Source organism: Pungitius pungitius, chromosome 11 (genome assembly GCF_949316345.1).
Source record: "Pungitius pungitius chromosome 11, fPunPun2.1, whole genome shotgun sequence".
Lineage (NCBI taxonomy): Eukaryota > Metazoa > Chordata > Actinopteri > Perciformes > Gasterosteidae > Pungitius > Pungitius pungitius.
This window is the reverse complement of record NC_084910.1, coordinates 2,237,114-2,258,760: the sequence shown is the minus strand read 5'-3', so window position 1 is coordinate 2,258,760 and position 21,647 is coordinate 2,237,114. Positions and strand designations below refer to the sequence as shown.

Genomic DNA, 21,647 nt, shown 5'->3' with positions numbered 1-21,647 from the left:
TATGTTGATCCATCATCAATCCTTCAGATGGCCGAAAATCTGCAGCTGAGTCATGTGCCCCCCCCCCCCCCCCCCCCCCCCCCCCCGGTATAAGGACAGCAGATTTCCAAAAGTAAAAGAGGGACTAGAACTCACCGATTGACATTCAGCCTTAATTTAGCAAATAGTGTTATTGTGCTCCACTCCCTATTTTCCCTTGGAGCTCTGGCTATCTGTCGTCTCCTGTCTCTCCATGTCCGTCTTTCTGTCTCTGTGCTCTTCTCATGAGTTGAGTGTCATAGAGTGAGGGTGTTGGTCAGGTAGAGATGAGGGGAGGAGGAGGAGAAGGAGAAAAGGGGGCAAAGATGTGGTGGAGAGCAGGAATAAAGAAAGTATGATGTGTGTGTGTGTGTGTGTGTGTGTGTGTGTGTGTGTGTGTGTGTGTGTGTGTGTGTGTGTGTGTGTGTGTGTGTGTGTGTGTGTGTGTGTGTGTGTGTGTGTGTGTGTGTGTGTGTGTGTGTGTGTGTGTGTGTGTGTGTGTGTGTGTGTGTGTGTGTGTGTGTGTGTGTTGGAAAAGTAAGCGAGTCAGCGGAGCCTCTTCGTCTCCTCCTAACCCCGTTGCCTAGCAACAACCGTGCCGTCGCCAGAGACATAGGTGATGATGATGTCACCCGAGATCATGGCAAACTCGTTCACCAAACACGGTGACGACATGCGTGCGTAAACACACACACAGGCACACATAAATATTCAGAGCTCAGTGTATATTTGACTTTTCATTAAAATGTATTATTTTGTTTCACAACTGTCACGATATTATCAAAACAGATCTTAATTACAAACCTAACTTGGAAAAGAATATGAATAAACACAAATGTGCGTGTGTGTGTGTGCATTCTACCGTTTTTATTGCAAATCATTTGATCATTGTAGATATAAATGACAGAGTGTGACTTCACAGTAGTTGTTGTATCTACTTGTACAAATGATTCTGACACCAGTAGTATATAGTTTAGTTACGTTAGTTAGCTTCCTAAATGCAATGTAGACCAGACGCGCTATACATCGTTTGATCACAGGTCCTAGAGAGGTTTTCCAGAAAGGGGCCCTCACCTGATACCACAACTACAATAACAACCTTACAGCCAATCCTCGTAGTCCAAATCTGCCATCTTTTTTTTTTTTTACAGCAAGGGAATTGTGTTGGGACAATTTATTTGGAACTATTACATAGATACATAGTCATACTTATCAAGTAAATTAAATATCGTCTCACAACGGACTTAATAAAGACATCCTACACACAATCGGTACACACTATGTAGGCCTAGCATGCGCCTGAGGGAGTTCACACCAATGAGTTTTTTGCACTAACTTTGTTCTCCCGCTTTTGCTGCAGGTGCAGACTACAGAGCGATCTGATTGGTTGGATTGTCCTGAAGCAGCGGAGCTAATTGGTCTACTGCAGGACATAACTGAATCCAACAGGTGCGTGCTTCTGCTGCTTGAATGCGATTGTGTATGTCATATAGCTTATTCATGTATCAAGGAAAATCTCTTTTATCTTTATATTCTGATTCAATAGACTATTTGGATAGATCTGAGAATGACTTCTTTTTATAAAATAATTTTGGCAAAACATTATTTATTACATTTGTTTGCACAAAGCGCAACAATTCTGTTGGTATTGTGTAGGTCAGTGTTGACGGCGTGCCTCCAGGGAAACAAATCATTCTGCAGCATTGCTCCTTTAGCTGTGGCTAGTGTGTGAATGTCAGTTACTGATGGGAAGGTGCCACTGTGTGTGGTAGGTCCTTCCATCAGTGTATGAATGGATGAATGATGTCATGTAGTGTTAAAGCACTTTGAGTGGTCAGAAGACTAGAAAAGTCCAGTCCATTTACCATTTGTTTCCAAAGCTCTTTCTGTCATCTTATTATTTTTATGTTTACACGTGTCAAAACTGACCTTTTCCTATTTTGAAAGGATGCAAGCTTCTGTCTGAACAGTGTCAGCTTAATGAGCCACAAAGAGCTGAGAGATTAAATGTATTCATATGTTAGAAATTGAGATTTTGAGATCTCAAATCAATGGCTTGAAACATCGCCTGCACCACCTTACGCATCTGACAAAGTAACACTTTCCCTCTAAGAGTTATGAGTTCAGGAACTTCACGATTTGGGTGGAGATGGTACACATAATGGTTGTGTGTGTCTTTTTTAAACTAAGCCCCCCTTCCTGGTTTCTTAGTTTTTGCATATTTGTCATACGAAATGCATGCTTTCATTTAGTGAAGGTAATGTTTTTTCTATGTGAAAAAGGTAGTTGTTCCCCCTTAAAACTCATGCATGATCTATGCCTCAGAGTCCTGGAGGGACGGCAGATCGTAGCCGATCAGCCTCTCTGCAGAGCGGATGACACGCTGCAGCGTATGAGATGGAGGAGCAGAGGATGATGCACCATCATTGTCTTTGCCTCAGAAGGAACAACCTCTGCTGAACCTTCTTGAAGGTAGAGCTGATGTTCAGCTCCCATTGGAGGTCCTGGGTGATGATGGAGCCCAATGGAAGGACTCCACGGCGGTGACGGAACCATCTCATCTGTCTTTAGGGCTTTGAGCTCCATTGAGACTCATTCTTGATTTGACGATAAGAAAAGAGACATGGCAAAATCATACAGCCACACATGTGTGGTCTGGACCACTTGCCATAATTATTGGAACCATGAATTCTGCTCCAGAAAGTCGTCAGTTCCCAGCAGGTCCACCTCTGATGGCTCAGAAGAAGCTGGATGACGGTTTTGGAGTGGCTCAGCCAAAGTCTGGACTTTAATCTGAATGAGAGGCAGTTTTCACCAACACTTCTTCAGTTAGGCGGCCATTACTTTTTCATAAAGGGCCATGCAGGTTTGGATATCTATTTTCCCTTAATACATGAAGCATTTAAAAACTGCATTTTGTATTTACTCAGAATATATTTTAAACAACATTTAATGGTGACAGATACAATAAGAGACAAGAAGAACATCTTCCAGATGGATTGTATGGGGTGGGTTCAGCTGTATCTTTGTATCGTATGGGGTCTCCAATGTGTGTTCACTCTTCAAGCCAAGAGTTTTGTCGCCGTAGCGACCATCCTTCCTTTGATGACTCGCAACTTGTCACACACAAACTCACACTCTCTCACACAAACACACAATGTATACACACAAATAGTCGCTTTCAGTCCTTCAATTTACAAACTCCCTGTTTCTCAATCACACCCAGGCTGCGTCAGATCTGTAATAAAGGTGTATTGTTGTCCTGCAATAGAGGCCTCTCCTACTCTCCACCCCCCCACCCCCTTTCTCCTCCGTCAACCCTTTTCTTCCCCGTTTGTCCCCCTCTATTCCTCTCCCCCCCCCCCCCCCCCCCCTCCATCTTACTTTCTCCTGCTCGCATGGTCTCTCTCTCTCTCTCTCTCTCTCTCTCTCTCTCTCTCTCTGGCAGATGAAAGCAGAGATCAGCTCCAGCCTTTGAAGTGGCTGCGACTGGCACACTCCCACTGGTTTCGTTGTAGAAGTAGGGGAGCAGAGGTTTTAGGAGAAAGGGCAGGAGATGAAAGACGTTAGGAGGGTGGGGGGCTAAATGAGAGGATGGATGGGGCAGAGAGAGGGGATGGGAAAAAAAAGTGGGAAGGAGAGGGAAGTTCTGGGCTGAGATCCCAACCCAAATTATGTTATTCAGCCTTTACCATGGCAACCTGAGGAATGCCTTTTCAAATATCCATCTCCAAGCCTTGAGCTCTGAAACCTCATCTCAACTTGATTGATGCTTTCAGCCAAAGACGAAGCGGTCAGTAGTAATCAATACCTGCAAACATACTGAAAATAGGGTTAAACACAAAATCCTGATAGTCATGTTATGTGCAGAAGGTTTTGGAGCAGAGGCAGACTACAGTAAGATGGGAGCCACAGCTCACCTCTGCTGAAGGTGCATTTTATAACTGCACAAAAAGAACCACTGATGTCATACAATCCGGCCTTTATTTCTGTTCATTTTCGTATGGACCAAAATGTAAAGAAGAGGTGGATGATTTCATTTTTTCATTCTTTTACAATTAAAAGCAATTTTTCAAATGAGCAAGACGTTCTCAAGAAGTGGGCCTGAATCCAATCTGAACAAACTACTTCTCTCTCTGAAGAACCGCTTGAGATGAAGGAAACAGAAGTGCTTGTAGTTCTTTTGGCTTCATTTGTGGCTCCGCGTGTGTGTTAATTAATTACAATGTGAATAAAGATTAATTAATTACACAAAAAATAACACATCAAACATTTTTTACGCATTTTTTGCACCGCGGAACGTTTCTCACTGGATGAGTTTCGGAGGACCGATTATACTGGAGCACCAACTAGCGTTCATGACTTCAGACAACAACAAACCACAGTGAACACGAACGAAGAAGCTGACGAGACCGTGTGGGGTGGCCCCGTGAATGGGAAATCTTATTAAAATAAACACACGGATGGAAGCGTCGATAAGAGCGTGGTTGTGTGCAAGCTGTGCAACAAGGAATTCACATCGAGCCTCAAGTATCACCTCAACGCAAAACAATTAGCAGCTAGCGTGGACGTTACAAGGACCCACACCCAACCCACATTGCACCGGATGACTGGTTTAAGGACCAGGGTAACTAAGACCACGTCTGAAAAAATAACCAATGTTCTGAATGTACTTGAAAGTATTGGTCTACTTAAAAAACATAATTTACAGAAGGTCTACTTACCTAAAGGCTACCAGAATTTCTGAAAGTACTATATTTCTAAATTGAATTGGTTGAACAAAAATAAAAATCCATGTGAAAAAAATAACTTCTCACTGTTCTCAGGTCAAATATTTATGCAATTAAAATGCGATTAATTTTGATTAATTAATTACAAAGCCTCTAATTAGATTAATATTTTTAATTGTGTCCCGGCCCTAATAATATATATATTGACCTTACATATTTTGACTTTTTTCACAATATTTCTTTTCCCATGACATGACTGGAATGATCTTAGATGAAGCAACCTATACGTCCCTATTTCTATACTTTAAACCTTATCTGGGTTCAACCCTCAAGGGACATGGTGGCTCTTTAGTTTTGGGTAACTGACATTTACAAAAAATCATAATGGGATATTGCCCCAGAGACGGATTGGTGCATCTTGGAGGATCAACCATGCTATTCATCCTTCCTGCATTGGTAAAGGCACAAGTGAGTTGAATTTGAATGTAACAGAGAATTGGAGGGTGGATGCACTAAAAAGGGTAAACAAATCTACACCCTGTGCCAGACTGTCAGTTTAAGGTTGTCCACAGGATGCCCTGAAGTAGACAAACGTGATTGTCTTGAAAAATGCCCTCAGAGGCTGTAATAAGTTTCATGTCAGTGTGACCACTGAATGAGACACATCTGCTCATCTTTACTGACTCATCCGGCCTTCTCTCCCGTCAAAAAGGTAGAACCCTATAGGCTACGTAGCATGGCTAATAAGTGCTAAAGGCTAAAGCAAAGCAATTAACATCAAATTCAATTCATCATTCAAAAGATTCCCCATCATTCTTGACAATGCCTTCATAACTCAAGTGAACGCGCCTTGTGTTTCTGCATAACCCCTAGGGTTCACTCCTCAGAAACAACCAGTGGGGACAATGCCCCCACTACTACCTCCGCGGTAGTGTGCTCAAGACTTGGCACGAGCGGGCTTTGAACCCACTGGCGGCGCGTACAGAGGCTTCTGGGCTCTAGCTTGCACCCCTACACTACCAGTCCTGGTCACATTTTGCCAGCTTTGATTCTCCTATTTAATCTTGAGCATGTGAGTTAAACTTTAAAACTCTTATAAATACTATTTCCACATCTGGGCTTGAACCCACAACCTTCAAGTGCAGTGCAGGGGCTTTTGTCAGCAGCTCTTCCGCCGTGCTACTTCACCACACACTAACAAATCCTTTGTTTGTTGTATTTAACCTTGAGATTGCTACTCAAACCTGAAGTAAAGGCAAAGGCTCAAACCCAAGACTGGGCTTGAACCCACAACCGCCAAATGCAGTGCAGGCTTGTGGCAGCAGCTCTTCCGGTGTGCTTATTCACCACACACTAACCAATCCTTTGTTTGTTGTGTTTAACCTTGAGACTGCTACTCAAACCTCAAAACTCTTTCAAAGCAGAAGTGATGTCTGCATGAAGGGGCATGAACCCACAACCTCAGACAGCAGGTTGGAGCCTGCAGCCCTTCAGTTGTTCCCTTGTGCTATTCAAGCACATGCCTCATAGTGTCCGTTTCTCATATTAGACCTTGGGATTGTTTACTAAACCTCAAAACTGTTTCAAAGTTTACAGTTTGAAGCCCTGACTGCAACCAAACCCTCCTTCTGAGAGAGCAGGTTTGAACTGAGGATCCTACACACTTCAGCCTTCCTGCTATCTCCCTGCACTGTTCCACCACACACCTGTTGATGCTTTTGAATCCAACCTCAATTCTCATAGATTCTCAGGCTGGAATCCACAACACAACACACTTGTCTGCTGGAATTGGTTGAACAAAAATAAAAATCCATGTGAAAAAAATTACTTCTCACTGTTCTCAGGTCAAATATTTATGCAATTAAAATGCGATTAATTTCGATTAATTAATTACAAAGCCTCTAATTAATTAGATTAATGTTTTTAATCGAGTCCCGGCCCTAAAATATATATATTCACTGTAATCTGAAACCAATGGTTTAATATTCTGCTGTCCTCTGAGCAGCTGCTTAGTGTCAATTTAAGACTTAACTAAGTAACTCACACTCTGTCTTAAAACTTTCTGTACTCAACAACTTTCAAGGATTTTGAAGGCCTGTGGGAGTGCTGGTAATTAAGTTAATTGTATTTTTAATCTACTAAAGGGGGGGCTTCTCCCTCCAGGTCTTAAAAGTGCAGAGGAGCGAGAGGGACAGAGGACGGGAAGATTACATCCTCTCTCGGGTCTGAGCAGTTGGATGCTTTTAGCAAACTACAATATCACTATTTTATAAAACCTTTGTTTTTATTTTCAGATTTAGATTCATAGACATAGTACTGTAGCATTGTGTTGAATGTGCATAGACAAATATCAGCCACCAAGGGTCGACTCAACAAGGCCGCTGAATGAGAGAACAGCAACCTTCACTGCAACTACCCAGGCTAATTTAAGAAGTAATGATGATGGAGGTCTGTGGTAGATTCATTGACTTCAATTAAAGTAAAATCTCCCCTTTTTTTAAATGTATGTCAACAGCTACCTCTTGGGCACCTAAATGAATCATTCTTTACCTTTTTATATTGATTCTACAGAGAGATGAAGTCATTAGAAAGTGCATCCCGTTTTCCTCCAGTTTATAATTCATGACAGACATTACATCTTGATAAAGTATTGATAGTCAGTGTAGTACCAAGACCTTTGAACTGTATAAGTTCTCCCGCTTTTTGATTTTTTTTTCAGATGCATTGTTGGGCAGCGAATGTAAGAAATTCAACAGATCGATCAGCTTGCGCTTTTATATTTTCTGTGCCTCCACTTTGGATGCGAGGGGGTAAGTTTGCTCTTAAGAGTTGTGCAACCTGCTGGTTGTCCCCCTCAGGGGAGACAAAAGACAGTTCTTGGTCCACGGCCGTGGTCTCGCTGACCACATTTCAAATGCTCTTCTTCAAAAATAGAAATGTCTCACGTATTATTTTCCGGTGCGCGTGTGCTTTACCACTCATGAGTGCTGTGGAGATTAGAAAAGCGTAGTTATATAAATTTGCTTTTAAAAGTGCTTCCATTTTAACTGGTTAAAATGAATTATCAGTTTTATTGAGTAGACTGTTGTTAATCCATCAAATGTCAAAAAAGGCAGTAATACTATAGCATGTAGAAAAAAAGTGAAGGTTATGTCACAGAACATAGTAGGCTGATTAATGGTCATTTTATAATAGTCATAGTAAAGTATGTCGAGCATATTGAAAATGGTCATGAAAACTCCTCATTGATTTGTTTTTGTTTCTCTCACTCAGGTGTCCAGGTGATGTGACCCCACTTGCTGTGGAAATCCTCCAAGAGATCTCTGGACAGCAGAACATTTCAGTTAAAGATTAAGCAAACCACAGCCATCCAACATTTCATCACCTTAGAACCATAAAGAAACTCATGACTGGTAGAATTATCTTCAGGTAAACTTTACATCTATGGATTGTCACTTAGAATAAAACTAGATTTACCACTTTGTCTCTAGTTTGATCTGTTATATTGGGACTGGTGGCTAAATCTTGAGACCCGAGTACACTTGATTGTGTCAGATCACATTAATGTGCAAATTGGCTCAACGCAGAGGGATAGTTAGAGATTGCAGACAGCTAAATTAAAACAGGTAAACTGCCTCCAGGTTGGTCTCAAAACCCACTGCCATCTTACACACACACACACACACACACACACATACACCAATAACAGGTCTGATGTTGCAGCAAAGTCAGAATCCTCAACAGGGTGGAGTATGTTGGTTAGAGTTCCGTCTTCCTAGAAACTCTGTGCTGATCCAGCTGTCCATCATCCACAAGTTGAACTCACTGCATTTGGACATGACGAAGCCGGTGGACTGAGGTGGCCTCCTGCTGCATGGCCTCTGCAGGTGGATGTATTCATCACAGCTGTTCACGCCTCACCTTTGAAGTCCTGATGCTGTATTATAGCAGCAGTGACTATTTGTCTAGTCTTAAGAAACGTGACACCAAAATCGTCCTGTGGATCCAGGGTGTTTGAAATGAGACGCAGAGCCGTCCGGGTGAAATGACATGTCCATTTTATTGTTTCAGAACACAGCAGGCTACAGCAACCAGCCCCTCTTACTACTACCTTCCCCTTAGTAACAGTAGACCAATAAGAGCCCTCCTCCAGCCACACCCATCCAGCTAGGTCAGCTACACCCCCTTTGGAACAGCACAGACACGTCAGTGTCCACCTTTAAAGCAAGAAAATAGCTCGATATTTGGACCATGATTTCCAATTCATGTTTTTTTATACAAAAGCTACACAATGTTACACTTCAGAATACAATTAATTCAACTGATTAACTTTAGTGTTTGGACACCATTTAAAATGTGATCAGATTTTTTTACTTGGATGGAGCATTACCATTAAAAAGAAGAAACCTCAACACTACAAGAGACTTAAAATACAAGGGGCTGGAAAAACAGATGAGTTATTATACAGGATAATGAAAAAAATAACTTTGTACCATTATAGACTTGAGGGAAGAAAAAATAAACGAAATTAGGTAAAAATGAAAAACAGTACATAAAAGCATCTTTCAAAAATTTGTGTGTCATGTCAGGATTTGAAGTCAGCCGACCATCAGGCTGAGACCAGAACAGAACCGCACTTAAATCTAGTTTGTCCCAATGGAGTTCCCATAGACAGGAAACTCTGCTCGCTGTTGTTGAGTCTTCTTCAGGCACTTTCTGAAACCCCGCCTCCTCCATATGGGCGAATCACAATGCAGGTTCATCCAGATCACATGATACAGCTACAAAGGACGCAGAGTGATAGGGTTGGGGGGAGGAGAGAGAGAAGAGACAAACAGATGTTGGTTAAGACCACACACACACAGATCAAACACACACAGCAAACACATGCAGATCAAACACAGCTTTACAATTAGGGGAGCAGTCCAAACATGCAGCAGCCACAGTGAGTACCTCCTCAGACTAGTACTTTTTACTTTGCAGCCACTGAAGCTTTCTTACCTAGTAGAAAGTGAAGTTTAATGTGGGCTTGACATTTACAGGTCGGTATCAAACCAGGCCAGTTGGTTGGAGTCTCCGGGTGGCAGCCCCTCTATCAGCTCCTGGGCGTGTCCCAGGTCAGGCAGCCCATCCACAGGGGCGTAGTCCTGGACGGGGTGGTGGACCCCACCCAGATCATGGTCCATCATGGGCTCCATACCCATTGAGTCCGCTACATAACCCCCTGAATGGAAGGAACGGTAGCTTGGGTCTGAGAGGAATGGAGGGAGAGGCGGGGGAAGCAGAGCGGCTGTTAGAAGCATGTTAACAAACCAAGCTTCACACAGTAGTACGATGATTCAAACACAACACAGCACACCTCCATCAGACAAAACCACAGCTGTGAGGAACTTTGAACTGAATCCAGCTCAGTTCACTGCGTTTGGTTTGCTTCCTCCAGCAGAAATCCATCTGCCGAGATCTTCTCCAAGACGTCTACCAGCAGAGCCTGCTTTCATCAGACCGGCCCAGAGCCGCCTAAAGCGCTTAGTGCTGAAATGTTGGCCCGCAGCACTAAATTAAAAATAAGCTGCCAACCCTGGACTCGTCGCCTATTGATCAGTACACAGCCCAAAGTCCAAGGACACTCGACCAACTGTGCCATTAACGCAAAAGCCACAGTTCGGCATTTCTTAGAGCCGCCAGGGTGACAGCGGCGAGAAATCGATCTTCAGCCACAACTTCAACACATTATTGCCCTTCAAATTAGTAAAGTATCCCCTTACACTGCAAATCGTGTCCTCTGCAATAATTAGGACGATCAGCATGTCTAGAACAGGATTTAAGTCTAGAAGGACTAATGCCTGATGCTCACGTCTCCTGCTGAGGTCATCATGGGAGTCACAACAAGAGAGGCGCCTTACCTTCCTGTCTGTAGCCAAGAGGCTCTCCCTGTGCTCCAATATCCAAACCTATGTCTCCAGTCTGCAGAACAACACAGGTAGAAATGGATTGAAGTTACATTTTGACATTCAGTAAAGCAATTCAAAAACTGCTGCCTTGATGGTTTCATACCTCATTCCAGGCCATGGGCTCAGTCCTGAAGAGCGAGCTGGTGAGTTCCACAGAGAGACGTTTCTTGTAGTCTTGGGGCTTGTCCTCCGACATGCGGAACAGAACCGCTGCAGCATAGGTAGCTGAGGAGAGACAAAACGCAACTTACTGCAATGCTACAGCAGAGAGGGGCCACTTCCAGGCTTAGTTACAGTAAATGTTTCCTCACATGACTACATCGATACAAATTTTTAAAAACTTGAGCTGCACTTGATATTCTGAACATGTGCATAGCATTCTCCTTATGGATGACTGGGTGTTTTTTGCCAACATACCAACTCCTTCGTTGCGGCTGTGCAGCAGCTCAGTGAGTGGAGCGGTGGCTCCCTCGGCCTCGATAGCCTCAGCAGCCTCTTTGTCCTGAGCCAGCTCACACAGGACGCCCGCTGCTACACGCTGGATGTTCTCAATGGGGGAATACAACAGCTGCACACACACAAAACACATGTACTCAAACCGTCTGAAGGGGGCAACAAGCAGCGACGCATTGAGTAAAAGCACAGGTGGTGCAATTAATTGAACTTAACTTGCCAGGGTTGTTCCAGGAGGGTTAATAGTATTGCCTCAATATGACACAACTTACATTTCTAATATTTATGATCAAATCCAAATGGCATTTAAATGACATCAATTCCCGGAAGCTCATTCCCTTGTTGAGGACAATAAATCAAGAGGGTATTCGTTGTACCTGTACAAAGAGTGGAATGGTGTTGAGTCCTCTGATGACTATTCTGTTGTGGACGTCTCTGGCCAGGATGTGAAGTGCTCCTGTGCAGCCCTCCACTATTTCCTCCATGCGTACTCCCTCCTAAAGACAAACACGCCGTCAGGTTCGGACTGCAGGGAGCCCCTTGGCTTTTTACGACGAGCAAGTCGCACACGTGTTTCTGGGATCTTTACGCTTTCTACACGTCTTCTACGTTAATATTGCTGCGCGGGTCGGCGCTCACCACAAACTGCTGCTGCGTGCCCCCCATGCTGGTGCGTCTCTGTGTGTCCTGGTGGGCTCTGACCAGCAGCTGGACCAGTCTGGGGATGGCGCCTTGCTCCCTCAGAGGAGCGTGGTTCGCAGGGCAGAGAGCCAGGTTACGGATCAGACCCACTGTAGCCTGTGGAGGGACACGGGGCATTAATGGCAATCAAGGCGGGACTAAACTGCAAGTGTAGGTAGTCATTGGTCACATCTGACAAAGAGCCACAGCCAGTTAAGAACATTAAAGACATTCAATGTTTGCTTAGAAATGCTTCTTTGGGACTTCATGGATTGGGTTATTTGGGACTAGCTTTTTTTAAATCCATCTGTACAATGCACTACACGTTACTGCATGCCAGAACTCAATGTTTTCAACCTGCTTAATTAGACTGAGCCTCTTGTACAGGTTTTAGTCGCTTCTAATCGTCCTAAAGACACCCAATGGCCGACACAGTGATAAGCGGCGTATGCCTCTGCGATTACCTTAATCAGTGGCCAGTGTGATGGTGGATGCAGTAATTTGACGACGACGGGCAGGCCGTAGTGCAGTCGGACTGCATTTTGAGCCATCTCAGCGTCCTGGTGTCGGGATGTGAGGTGACGGAGGGCACAAATAGCCGGTTCGGTGATGTCTTCTCTGTCTCCGGCCCGAAGCACCGTGCGAACCAATGCCTCAATTCCCCCGACCTGCATTGAAACAGGTGGCATTACGGATTAATGAAGACATCAGAGACGCACGCATCGTGTTTACAACATACAAGTTTAAAACCATGTTGAAATTTTAATTGTGTGGTCCTAGCATTAAGCAGACCATGTGAGAACAGTAAATGTGTGCACTCGCCTGGCAGACCATCATCTTGTTCTTGTAGTTGTTGCAGGTCAGGTTAGACAGGATGCCAGCAGCACAGGTCACCACGTTAATGTCGTCACTGCCGAGCAGCTGGACCAGAGTTCCTAAGAGACCCTCCATCCCCTCCTGGAGAGGAAGACAAACTTAGTGAGTAGGAGACCAAGAGGACGGCTTGATATGCAGAATCAAAAGCATGGAGAAGAATCGGTACCCAGATGACTTTCAAACAAACAAAAAACGCAAGTTGGACTTCTACCGAGTTACTCACTGACAAAATACAATTTCAATATTAGTACAAGGGGCAGTGGGCATCACCTGTTTGGTGGCAGCATCTGATAAGTTCCTGAGGGTCCAGAGACAGTTCTGAACCAGTCTCTGGCTGGGGTCCGTCAGATGGAGCCCCAGAGCCTGCATGCCTCCTGGGCCGGGGGACAAAGATACGGGTTGTTTACATATGCATGGACCAAAAAGTCCTGATTCCCAAATGCTTGACTAAACATTTGAAATAAGCTGAAAGAATCTTTGGTAAACAAGGCTCATGGAATCGTTTAGGAGGCCAAACTTACCCGCTTCAACAATGGCCGGCTTGTTACTGGAGCAGACCGACAGGACTTTGAGAACGCGGCTCGTCGTCCACAACAACTTCTCGTAGGTGTAAGTCCTCATAATGTTGACCAGTGCCTGTGGGCCCCCACTGGCCAAGATGATCAACTACACACAGGAGTAAGCACAAACCGGTTACGGGACTCGATGTGGTTCAAGTGGCAGGATGAGGAGAGACCGATTCATCACACACACCTTGCTTTCCTGGTTTCCATAGGCCAGGATCTGGAGACAGTCCGTGGTGATGGCCAAGAACTTGACATTAGTCTTGTTGAGCAGAGCCACCATTTTCTGAAGACCCCCAGCTAAACGCACAGCCATCTTGGCTCCTTCCTGGTGCAGGAGGAGGTTGTGGAGAGTAGTAATGGCGTAGAACAGGACAGAGTCGACGGGTGAACTGCAGAACAAACAGAGGCTGAATTAGATTACTGTCCCACTGGGAAATATCCCCAAATAGAAATGTGCTTGATTAGGTTTCTCCTCAAAGGTCCTTCTCTTCAGCCTTTGATGAGTTTTCACCCAGATGCAAACTTTCATGTTTCTCTTAACACATTTCATAGGCTACTGTGTCAAATAGTACCAGCCAGAAGTTATGCTTTTGAAAAGCTCTGGATTACAAAAAAAATCTGTTTTGGGCCAAAACAAATTGTTTCCACCAACAGTGTAAACATCCCATAGTTTCCTGCCTTCCTGGTGACCAGCCAAATACGGGACCCCTCCATCCTCCTCACACATACCCGAGCATTTTAACGAGAGCCGGAATTCCTCCTGACTTGAAAATAGCCAGCAGGCCCTCTCTGTGGTGGGACAGGTTGTGGAGAGTTCCTGCGGTGCAGCGAGCCGTCTCCACGTCGTTCGTGTTCTGCATGGTCCTGACAATGGCCGACACCATCTGAGGAGAGCGCATGATGGCGTGGCGAGACGCTTCTTTCTTTGAGAGCTGGTGGACCATCACCGCTGCTTTGTTTACTACGACCTGGTGGGACAGGCGTACATGTTAGGGAATAACCCGAACAAAACAACAAACAATTGAAAGCCGATGCTCAGGCAGTTTAAGGGCAACTACCTGGTCCTCATCATTGAGTAGTTTAGTGAGCTCCGGTATCGCTCTGGTTGCCAGTTCTGCATCATCTTGGTAGTTGATCAGGTTGACCACAGCGTGTTTGAGCATTTGCGAGGGCTCTGCCAGCCTCTGAACATTGGTGGGGTTTGCTGCTTCATACTGTGTGGAGGGGATCTGCATGCCCTCCTCAAGAGTCTCTGGGAACATTGCTGCACGCACCCGCTGTGCACGTGTCATGGCGTACTGACCATCTATGTCTAGTAGAGACACAAGAACAGTTGCGTTAGATTGGGATTCAATGCGCCATTGGAGCCACAAGTGTCTTCCTCAAAGGACTATTAAGACCTACCTTGAACTTGTTCCGGGGCAAAGTTCTGGTTGAAGCCCTGCTCCCACTCATACATGACTTGGTTGTCGACATCGTCTTCTTCGGGGTTGCCCTTCCCACTGAGAGAGGGGGCTGTTGTGGTGGCCCCCGAGTGGATGCCTGAATCCAGGTAAGACTGTTGCTGCCAGTGACTGACGGCGGCCTTACGGTCCGGCTCCATGGCCATGTCCAATTCCATCAGATCAGCTGGAATGGATCATGGACATAATGAAGAAACATTAGGGAGTGTTAGTCCAACCAACCCTATAGCAGTTGACTTTATAAACAAGGTGAGCACAATGAATCTAAAGCTTTTGTCGGCTTTACAATTTTGAAGAAACCGTGTAGTTTCAACCATCTAAACGATGGATACCACATTTTTGCTTGATAAAAATAATCAATTAAGCGTTTTACATTGATTTCAAACTCATTTTAGTTCATAACCACTAAATAAAAATGTATTTCTAATCTGCTTCTCTTGCCATTTCTTCAGATTCACACTTTAATGGTGCGTGGTTTAGCAATTAAATCTCTTCATTCAAGTTGGATATTACATATGCTCCAAGTTTTAAATTGAAATCAATAACCAATTCCCTTTTCTCTAATGAGAACATAAATCTGCACAGAGACAGTTTAACATATTGCCCACTAGTCAATGAGCGTTAGTATACCAGTGAGGGAGAGAAATGATCAAACGGGAGGAAGCGAGGAGGTGAAAGAGTTTGAGTGTGTGTCTGAAAACTGCCGCCTCACCCTGGGAAGCCATGTTCCTTTCTCAAACCGCAGCCGACAGCTTCCTGATCTGAAAACAGGAGGGAAACCAGTCAGTCCAACAGGCTCGGAGGCATCGGGCCCAACGTCCACTCACTCCTTTCCTTACAGTCAAATAGCGGACCATTAAAAAGAAGATCACAGCAGAGGTAACAATAGAAGAAAAAAAAAGAAGTCTGTGTTGGTTCAGAAGAATAGTGCAGAAGAGTACTCTCTATCCTTTCCTGGACTCCCTCAGACATGCAAATGCCAGCTGCAAAAAGCCACCATTAAATGTATCAGCGAGAAACTATTTAGGTGGGAAAGGACGAGGGATGTGGAGCAGCAGAAGGGAGGAGGGCAGACGCATTCTTGAGCTGGCTTTGAAGCCCAAACCACATTCTGCAGGAAAGTAAACACTGGCAGTTGAAGCAGAAAGGTGGAGATTGGGAGGGGGGGTTATTTCAAAAATACACATGGGATCTTGAGAAAAAAAAAAATAGTATTTACAATTTATACTCAAGAAATACACTATGACCGTTAAAAGATGGAGAATAAAAATAATGGCCTTTCAGACAGAAGTGGGGCTGTGTAGTCATAGAATCTGAGATCTTTTGTACGCATTTACCTTTATTTCAATATTAGCCCTAAATAAAACTAGAGATAAAAACCTTTTAAATCATGGTGTACCAGTTTGGACACCCATTAAAACAGGTACACTGAAGACTGGCTAGGAAACAAAGAGTCCAAACCGTCCCAGAGAAAGCAGGGTGACCAACCACTGATTAAGGTAACAGAGTTAAAACCATTGACTTGCAAGATACAATTTGACCACAACGCATGTCCAGACCTCAGCATCAGCATGATGTCCTTACACGACAGAGCACTCAAGTCACAACAAAAGATGATCAATCAATACAATCCAAAAACCTACTTTTTCTAGGAAAATAATATCTGGCCACGTATTTTCCACCTGTCCCCATGGGAAGTAAATGAGTTAGATTCCATTTCTGAACACTGACACTTTGACGCGGCAGGTGTACCACTGGGTAACTGTTTTCAGGTTAGATGTAGGGACAACAACACAGATTTCTATGTGGTCAACAACAAACCAAATTCGGAGGTTGTAATAGAACAAAAGTGCGTTCATTGAGAAATACGGTCTATCAGAGGTATCTTTAATTCACCCAAAGACTGCATTAACCAATATGCTTTACGGTAAAGAAATCCCATCAGCATCATTTCAAAATCTGCTTTTTTTGTGTAAGTTGACATTGGTTTTACATACCGACAGGAAATGTTACATCACAAGCCTAAATCACTGCAGTACTTTATCAGACAGCATGCAGGGTCATCATCTTGATTATTTCAGGTCTCCGATCAGAAAATAACACATCACTCCACTATCTTGTCGCTTGTTAGACATTTCCTACATGCAGTCATTTTTTCCTCTTCAAACCAAAGGGAAAAAATCTTTGGCCAAAGAGGTGCAAGGTGGTTAACTGATCGACAATGGCTCCCTCTGTGCTTTAGAAAATGCACCACTCACAAAGCAACATTTGTATGATAGGAATGTTGATCAGCATTTATCAAAACAGTCCTTGGTGATCTTAAGCAGACGTGAGCTGCCTGCTTTACGCTTTAGGATCTTACATCAAACATTGTACAAACAGAACCTGTGCAGTATCCTACTTGAAAATGCTCTATACAAGTTATCCTCCAAATGGCATCATTGAAGTTAACAACAAAGTACAGAAACAACACAAAATTCAATTTTGATAAGGGATAAAATACACAACAGCCAGGCATATTCTGGTGAAAAGACACAAGTGCCAGTTAAAGTGGAGTTAAATGGCTTCCAATAAGAAAAACCACTCATGTTTTCGCTGTGAATTTCTTGTGTCCAAAATCACAAACTAGAGTGAGGCTACAAAGCTGATGCTTTAACCACAAAAACACAACTCATTCACCATTTACACACCGTCCTGCCCTCACATAACCCAGTCCTGCCCTAATGGGATCCATATGCCCCGTACAAGGCTGCATACAGAGTGCACAGGGAAACCATTTCTTATTTGCACTTGTGGAAAATGTGGGTCTTTATCGCCAGATGTATTTTTTTTAATGGGCAAACCAGCAAAGCCTGGTCTCCAATTGGGACATACAAATAGCAGCGTCGCCCATAAGTCACTCTACTGTAATGTGCTTCTTGTGTCTGGACGGTCAGAGTTCCTTGATATCAGGCTGGCAGCTGGGCCACAAACACAAGGTTTTCTTTGAAGCCAGACATGAAATCCAATATGTAGAGCTGGGCCTGGTCGGGTTAAAAGCCATACAATTGAAACCAGACGTCTAATGACTGACACCAGTTACCATAGTTGTATGGCTTCAGTCGTATGTGGGACGAAATGAGGTTTACAACGTCACATTAAAAACACACCATCTTCTAGGAACACAAAAAAAAGTAAGAGAGAAATATGGATGCCAACAAAGTTCTTTGAAGTGCAACGTAACCAGAGCTTCTGTCCCAGGTCAACATTCAAATGACAGGCTTACTGCTCCAGCAAAGAACCGGGCAGCTAAGAATGGTGCCCTTTAGTCTGGTTCCTGGACATAGTAATGAAAAACATTGTGTTCCTACAGAAAGCCACAGTTCAGCAATGTGTGAACCACAAACCTGAAGCGACAACAAAAAAAGGTGAAACGCTGCAACTATTTGTTAGGAAGGGGTTTGCTTATGCGCTGCCACACAGAACAGAACAAGGGCCCATTTAATCCATTAGGCTGGCTCTATTCAGGGCTCAGGGAATACAACTGATAACATTTATCAACAGAGATGGATGAAGCACAAAGCTGGGACCCCAATAGTAACAAAGGGAAGAAAATGAAATACATGAAAGAAGTCCATTTCAACCATGAAGACACCCCCTGCAATAGTATAGATTCATCTTCTACAAGGAGGCACCATGAGCAGTGCTACACTGCGCACAAGGAAATGAAGCATACAGCATGAAGCCAGATGACTGACAGCAATCAAGAGATGGCTTCATTCCAAACCACACAAATAAAATGAGGTGAACAGTAAGCTATTATAGGGCCAATGTGACACAGTCTAATAGTTTAACCAATGATCTTGGCACATCAGAAGCTTGGGGGCAAGCGTAAAAGAAATATAGCTAATCAACTTCAAATCAGATTAATATGATATATATATATATATAAAACATAAGCATGAACACAAAGTAATCCTCAGTTACATTACTTATTAGGCCAATCATGGGAGGTGTAAAAGACAAAGTAAGTTCATATGTGGAATTTGAGGCAGCTTTGGACATCTAAACGCAATCATTTCGTGGGGCATAAACAAAAAGAAATCCATTTTGTCAGCATATGCGTGACGAATTAAGTCCAGGTAAGCCTGGAGGTTTACCCTATTAAGAAAAGTCATTTTCAAAAAATAAATCCGTTTTGGAATCACACAAAAATTGCATTTCCATTTTTTGGCCCGCAGTCATTTTTATTTCAATTGCACTGAGATGCTGTTGCTGTTTAAATAACATTGATTTTATTTGTTAGAGGGAACAGTGGGCTCGGGTTAAAGGAAAAATAATCATTTGTATTGAGACCAGGACATCAAAAGAGCTCCATTTCTTCTCAAGCAGAAGAAAACACTGCAGAGTTTACTACATCCACATTTAGTTAATGGCCCACACCGGCTGTGCATTGTGCACGGGTGGAGAGATGGAGGCTGCCACAGGCTTCAACGTTATCCTGGTGATGTGCAGGGTCAGCAGCAACAACACGCTCTATGCCTGCAGCTCCCAGCCCTGTGGTTTAACTGGAAGATACTCAATGCCCCAGTAAAAACACCAGTTCCAGGAAATAGCCAAGCAATTCCCATAGGATGTTGACTTTCCCTAATTCAGATCAATCTCAATGGAACACTAACCTTTTTTTCCTCTACCAATGGAGCCCTAATGACGACAAATCTTTGAAGAAAAAAAAATTAAGGTTAAATAACACCTATTGTCACAGATTAGTAGATTTAAAAATCTGTCTCATACGTGTATATTACCTTTGGCAAGGAATGCAAATTACAATATTAGCCAAAACTACGGCAAAGATGCCCAAAAGATTATCTTGCGTTACATTTAGCACTACCGGTCTCCGATGTCCACGGTGGGCTAACACCTACACGGTACCGGATATTTAGCCGAGGAGGTGATTGGCTCGTCAGTTTCCATTGTGTAATATGATAGGGGATTTCACCAAAACACGTAAACTAAATATATAAACACATTTTTAAAAAGAGTGCAGTGATTTCTGGGAAATAAAATCGCATTTGTTCTTTAAACCTATCCCTCCCCACGATTTAGGTAAACTAAACATTTCGGGGTTTTAGAGGTTTCGTGGCCCCCCCAAAAAACAAGCCTGGAGCCGCCGGATGAGACGTCGACATCCTCCACCCACAGGTACATCTCACCAGCCCTTCAATCGTTTCCTACAACTCTATAACAACGTCATCTAGTGCCGCTGAACCACATGAAAAACACCGGCACCGACTGAAGCCGGTTCCAACGCCGGTTTGGCGAAAAAACAGCGAGCTGTGCGACTTGGTCAGGTTGCCCCGCAGGTTGCCCCGCAGGTTGCTCTCCGCAGGTTGCCCCGCAGGTTGCTCTCCGCCCATCAGGGGGATGTGTGAGGAATACACGCAGCGGATCGACACGTAGCAATTACCCCAATAATGTATAGTTGTCCCACAGCTGCGAGCTGCCCCTGACTCCCCGACATCCGCGACTCAGATTTCACACACTGGCTCCTCCTCGACGTCCTCCTCCTCCTCACAAAAAGCACAAGGACTCGAAGGAATTTTGTCGGTCTTTGTTTAAAAAAGGACGAGAGGAAAACCGTAATCACCGGCTCCAGACGCAAAGTGAACGTACATTCTAACCACTCGTCTACAGCAACGTGCTCGATTTGACGTCCCGAGTTGTCCAACGAGCTTCGGTTTGACCAACTTCCAACTTTGAGGGAAATGTTTGAGCTAATGTTACTTCACCAGCTGCCAACGTATTTAAACGAGTTAGAAGTTACCGGGCAAAACACGCCCCGGTTTTCGCCGCACATCATCCGTTTCGCTCACGCGGAACCACTTACAAAAACAACCGACCCGAAGGTGAAACCAACACGAGCCCGAGTCGAGGAATGCGGCAGCGTTAAGTGTGCCAGCAGGAGTTAAGGTTAGCTTAACTACTCAGAAACATGCGAGAAACACAACATCAACGCTCCGTCCCAAAAAGCCGGAAGAAAAAAAAACGTCAGCGCGCGTCTCCCGGACGGCGACGGTGTCCGTCGGACCAGCCAGCGACCGTTAACCGTAATCGAAGTTAGTAACGGTCGGTCTCGGCCGCACGCGGCAGCCGTTGGGTCGGTGGTCACCGGCGGTGGAGCAGCTGTGTTCCCACCGGACAGCGGCCGGCGAATCCCAAATACCTGGCGTGAGAGCCGCTGCCTCGCTAGCTGCGGCAGCATCCCGGCCGGCCCCGCACACCACACACACGGCTCCATTCCTTTCGGCTGTTCAGAGGGAGCCCGACGGGAAAAGAGGGAGAAGCTCGGTACAGCACGAGAGTTTAAATGTTGAAGCCTACCCTTGTCAACACGGGAAGTCCTTCTCCTCGGGTCCCGGGGAGTAAAAACCTCTCAGGAGTGGAAAAAGTGAATGATAACGTGAAGGCGAGCGTCAGCGAGGAGCCCTCGTCCACACCCTCCGCAGTCAGTCAATAATGACTTGGCCGGAACAGCAGAAACTGGAAAATGTAAGATGGCGGCACGTTTATATAGGCCGGAGAACACCTCCAGTGGTTGCATATCCTGCCGTGCGCACGAATAAAGTAGAGACTCGCAATAATGTTTCTTCTTTGATTTATGTCACTCTTGCGTGTCAGCACGCTTGATTAAACACCATAGTACATGTATACCTTTGTTTGGAGTTTCACACGATTTAATGAAAAGGGCTATTTGCAGTCTAGGTATAAAGCACGAGTATGGATACACAATTGAATGATGTTCCGGCGAACTACAAAAATGAATCGATTCATTTCCAAAGTTAAACCTCTTAGACTGTGAAAAAGAGCATATTTTCAGTACATGGTGAACCAGTATGTTACAATACCAACATCATTACTGCTGTGGCCACT

At 44.3% G+C, this 21,647-nt stretch overlaps 2 protein-coding genes across 4 annotated transcripts in view; one reads left to right on the top strand and one right to left on the bottom strand.

The window, feature by feature from the left end:
• The window catches only part of ulk4 (unc-51 like kinase 4), a 74,542-nt gene extending 65,743 nt beyond the window's left edge, over nt 1-8,799 (top strand). For 2 of the 3 annotated variants that reach the window (XM_062565758.1, XM_037453760.2), the window contains exons 36-37: nt 1,379-1,467; nt 2,344-3,370. In XM_062565758.1, the coding sequence (XP_062421742.1) occupies nt 1,379-1,467; nt 2,344-2,434 (180 nt within the window). In that variant the 3' untranslated portion in view covers nt 2,435-3,370. Of the gene's footprint in view, nt 1-1,378; nt 1,468-2,343; nt 3,371-8,021 lie in introns of those variants that run through there. The other variant, XM_062565757.1, reaches the window with a different exon arrangement.
• ctnnb1 (catenin (cadherin-associated protein), beta 1) lies at nt 8,790-21,261 on the bottom strand. Its single transcript, XM_037453769.2, has 17 exons — nt 21,099-21,261; nt 15,451-15,499; nt 14,680-14,904; nt 14,334-14,587; nt 14,005-14,243; nt 13,463-13,664; nt 13,231-13,375; nt 12,980-13,083; nt 12,656-12,790; nt 12,298-12,501; nt 11,792-11,950; nt 11,530-11,649; nt 11,117-11,267; nt 10,803-10,924; nt 10,652-10,712; nt 9,750-9,999; nt 8,790-9,529 (listed from the first exon to the last, which is right to left on the bottom strand). Exons 2-16 carry the CDS (start codon nt 15,461-15,463, stop codon nt 9,785-9,787), a joined length of 2,349 nt encoding a protein of 782 aa, XP_037309666.1. The 5' UTR covers nt 15,464-15,499; nt 21,099-21,261; the 3' UTR covers nt 8,790-9,529; nt 9,750-9,784.
• Between the last annotated feature and the right edge of the window lie 386 nt (nt 21,262-21,647).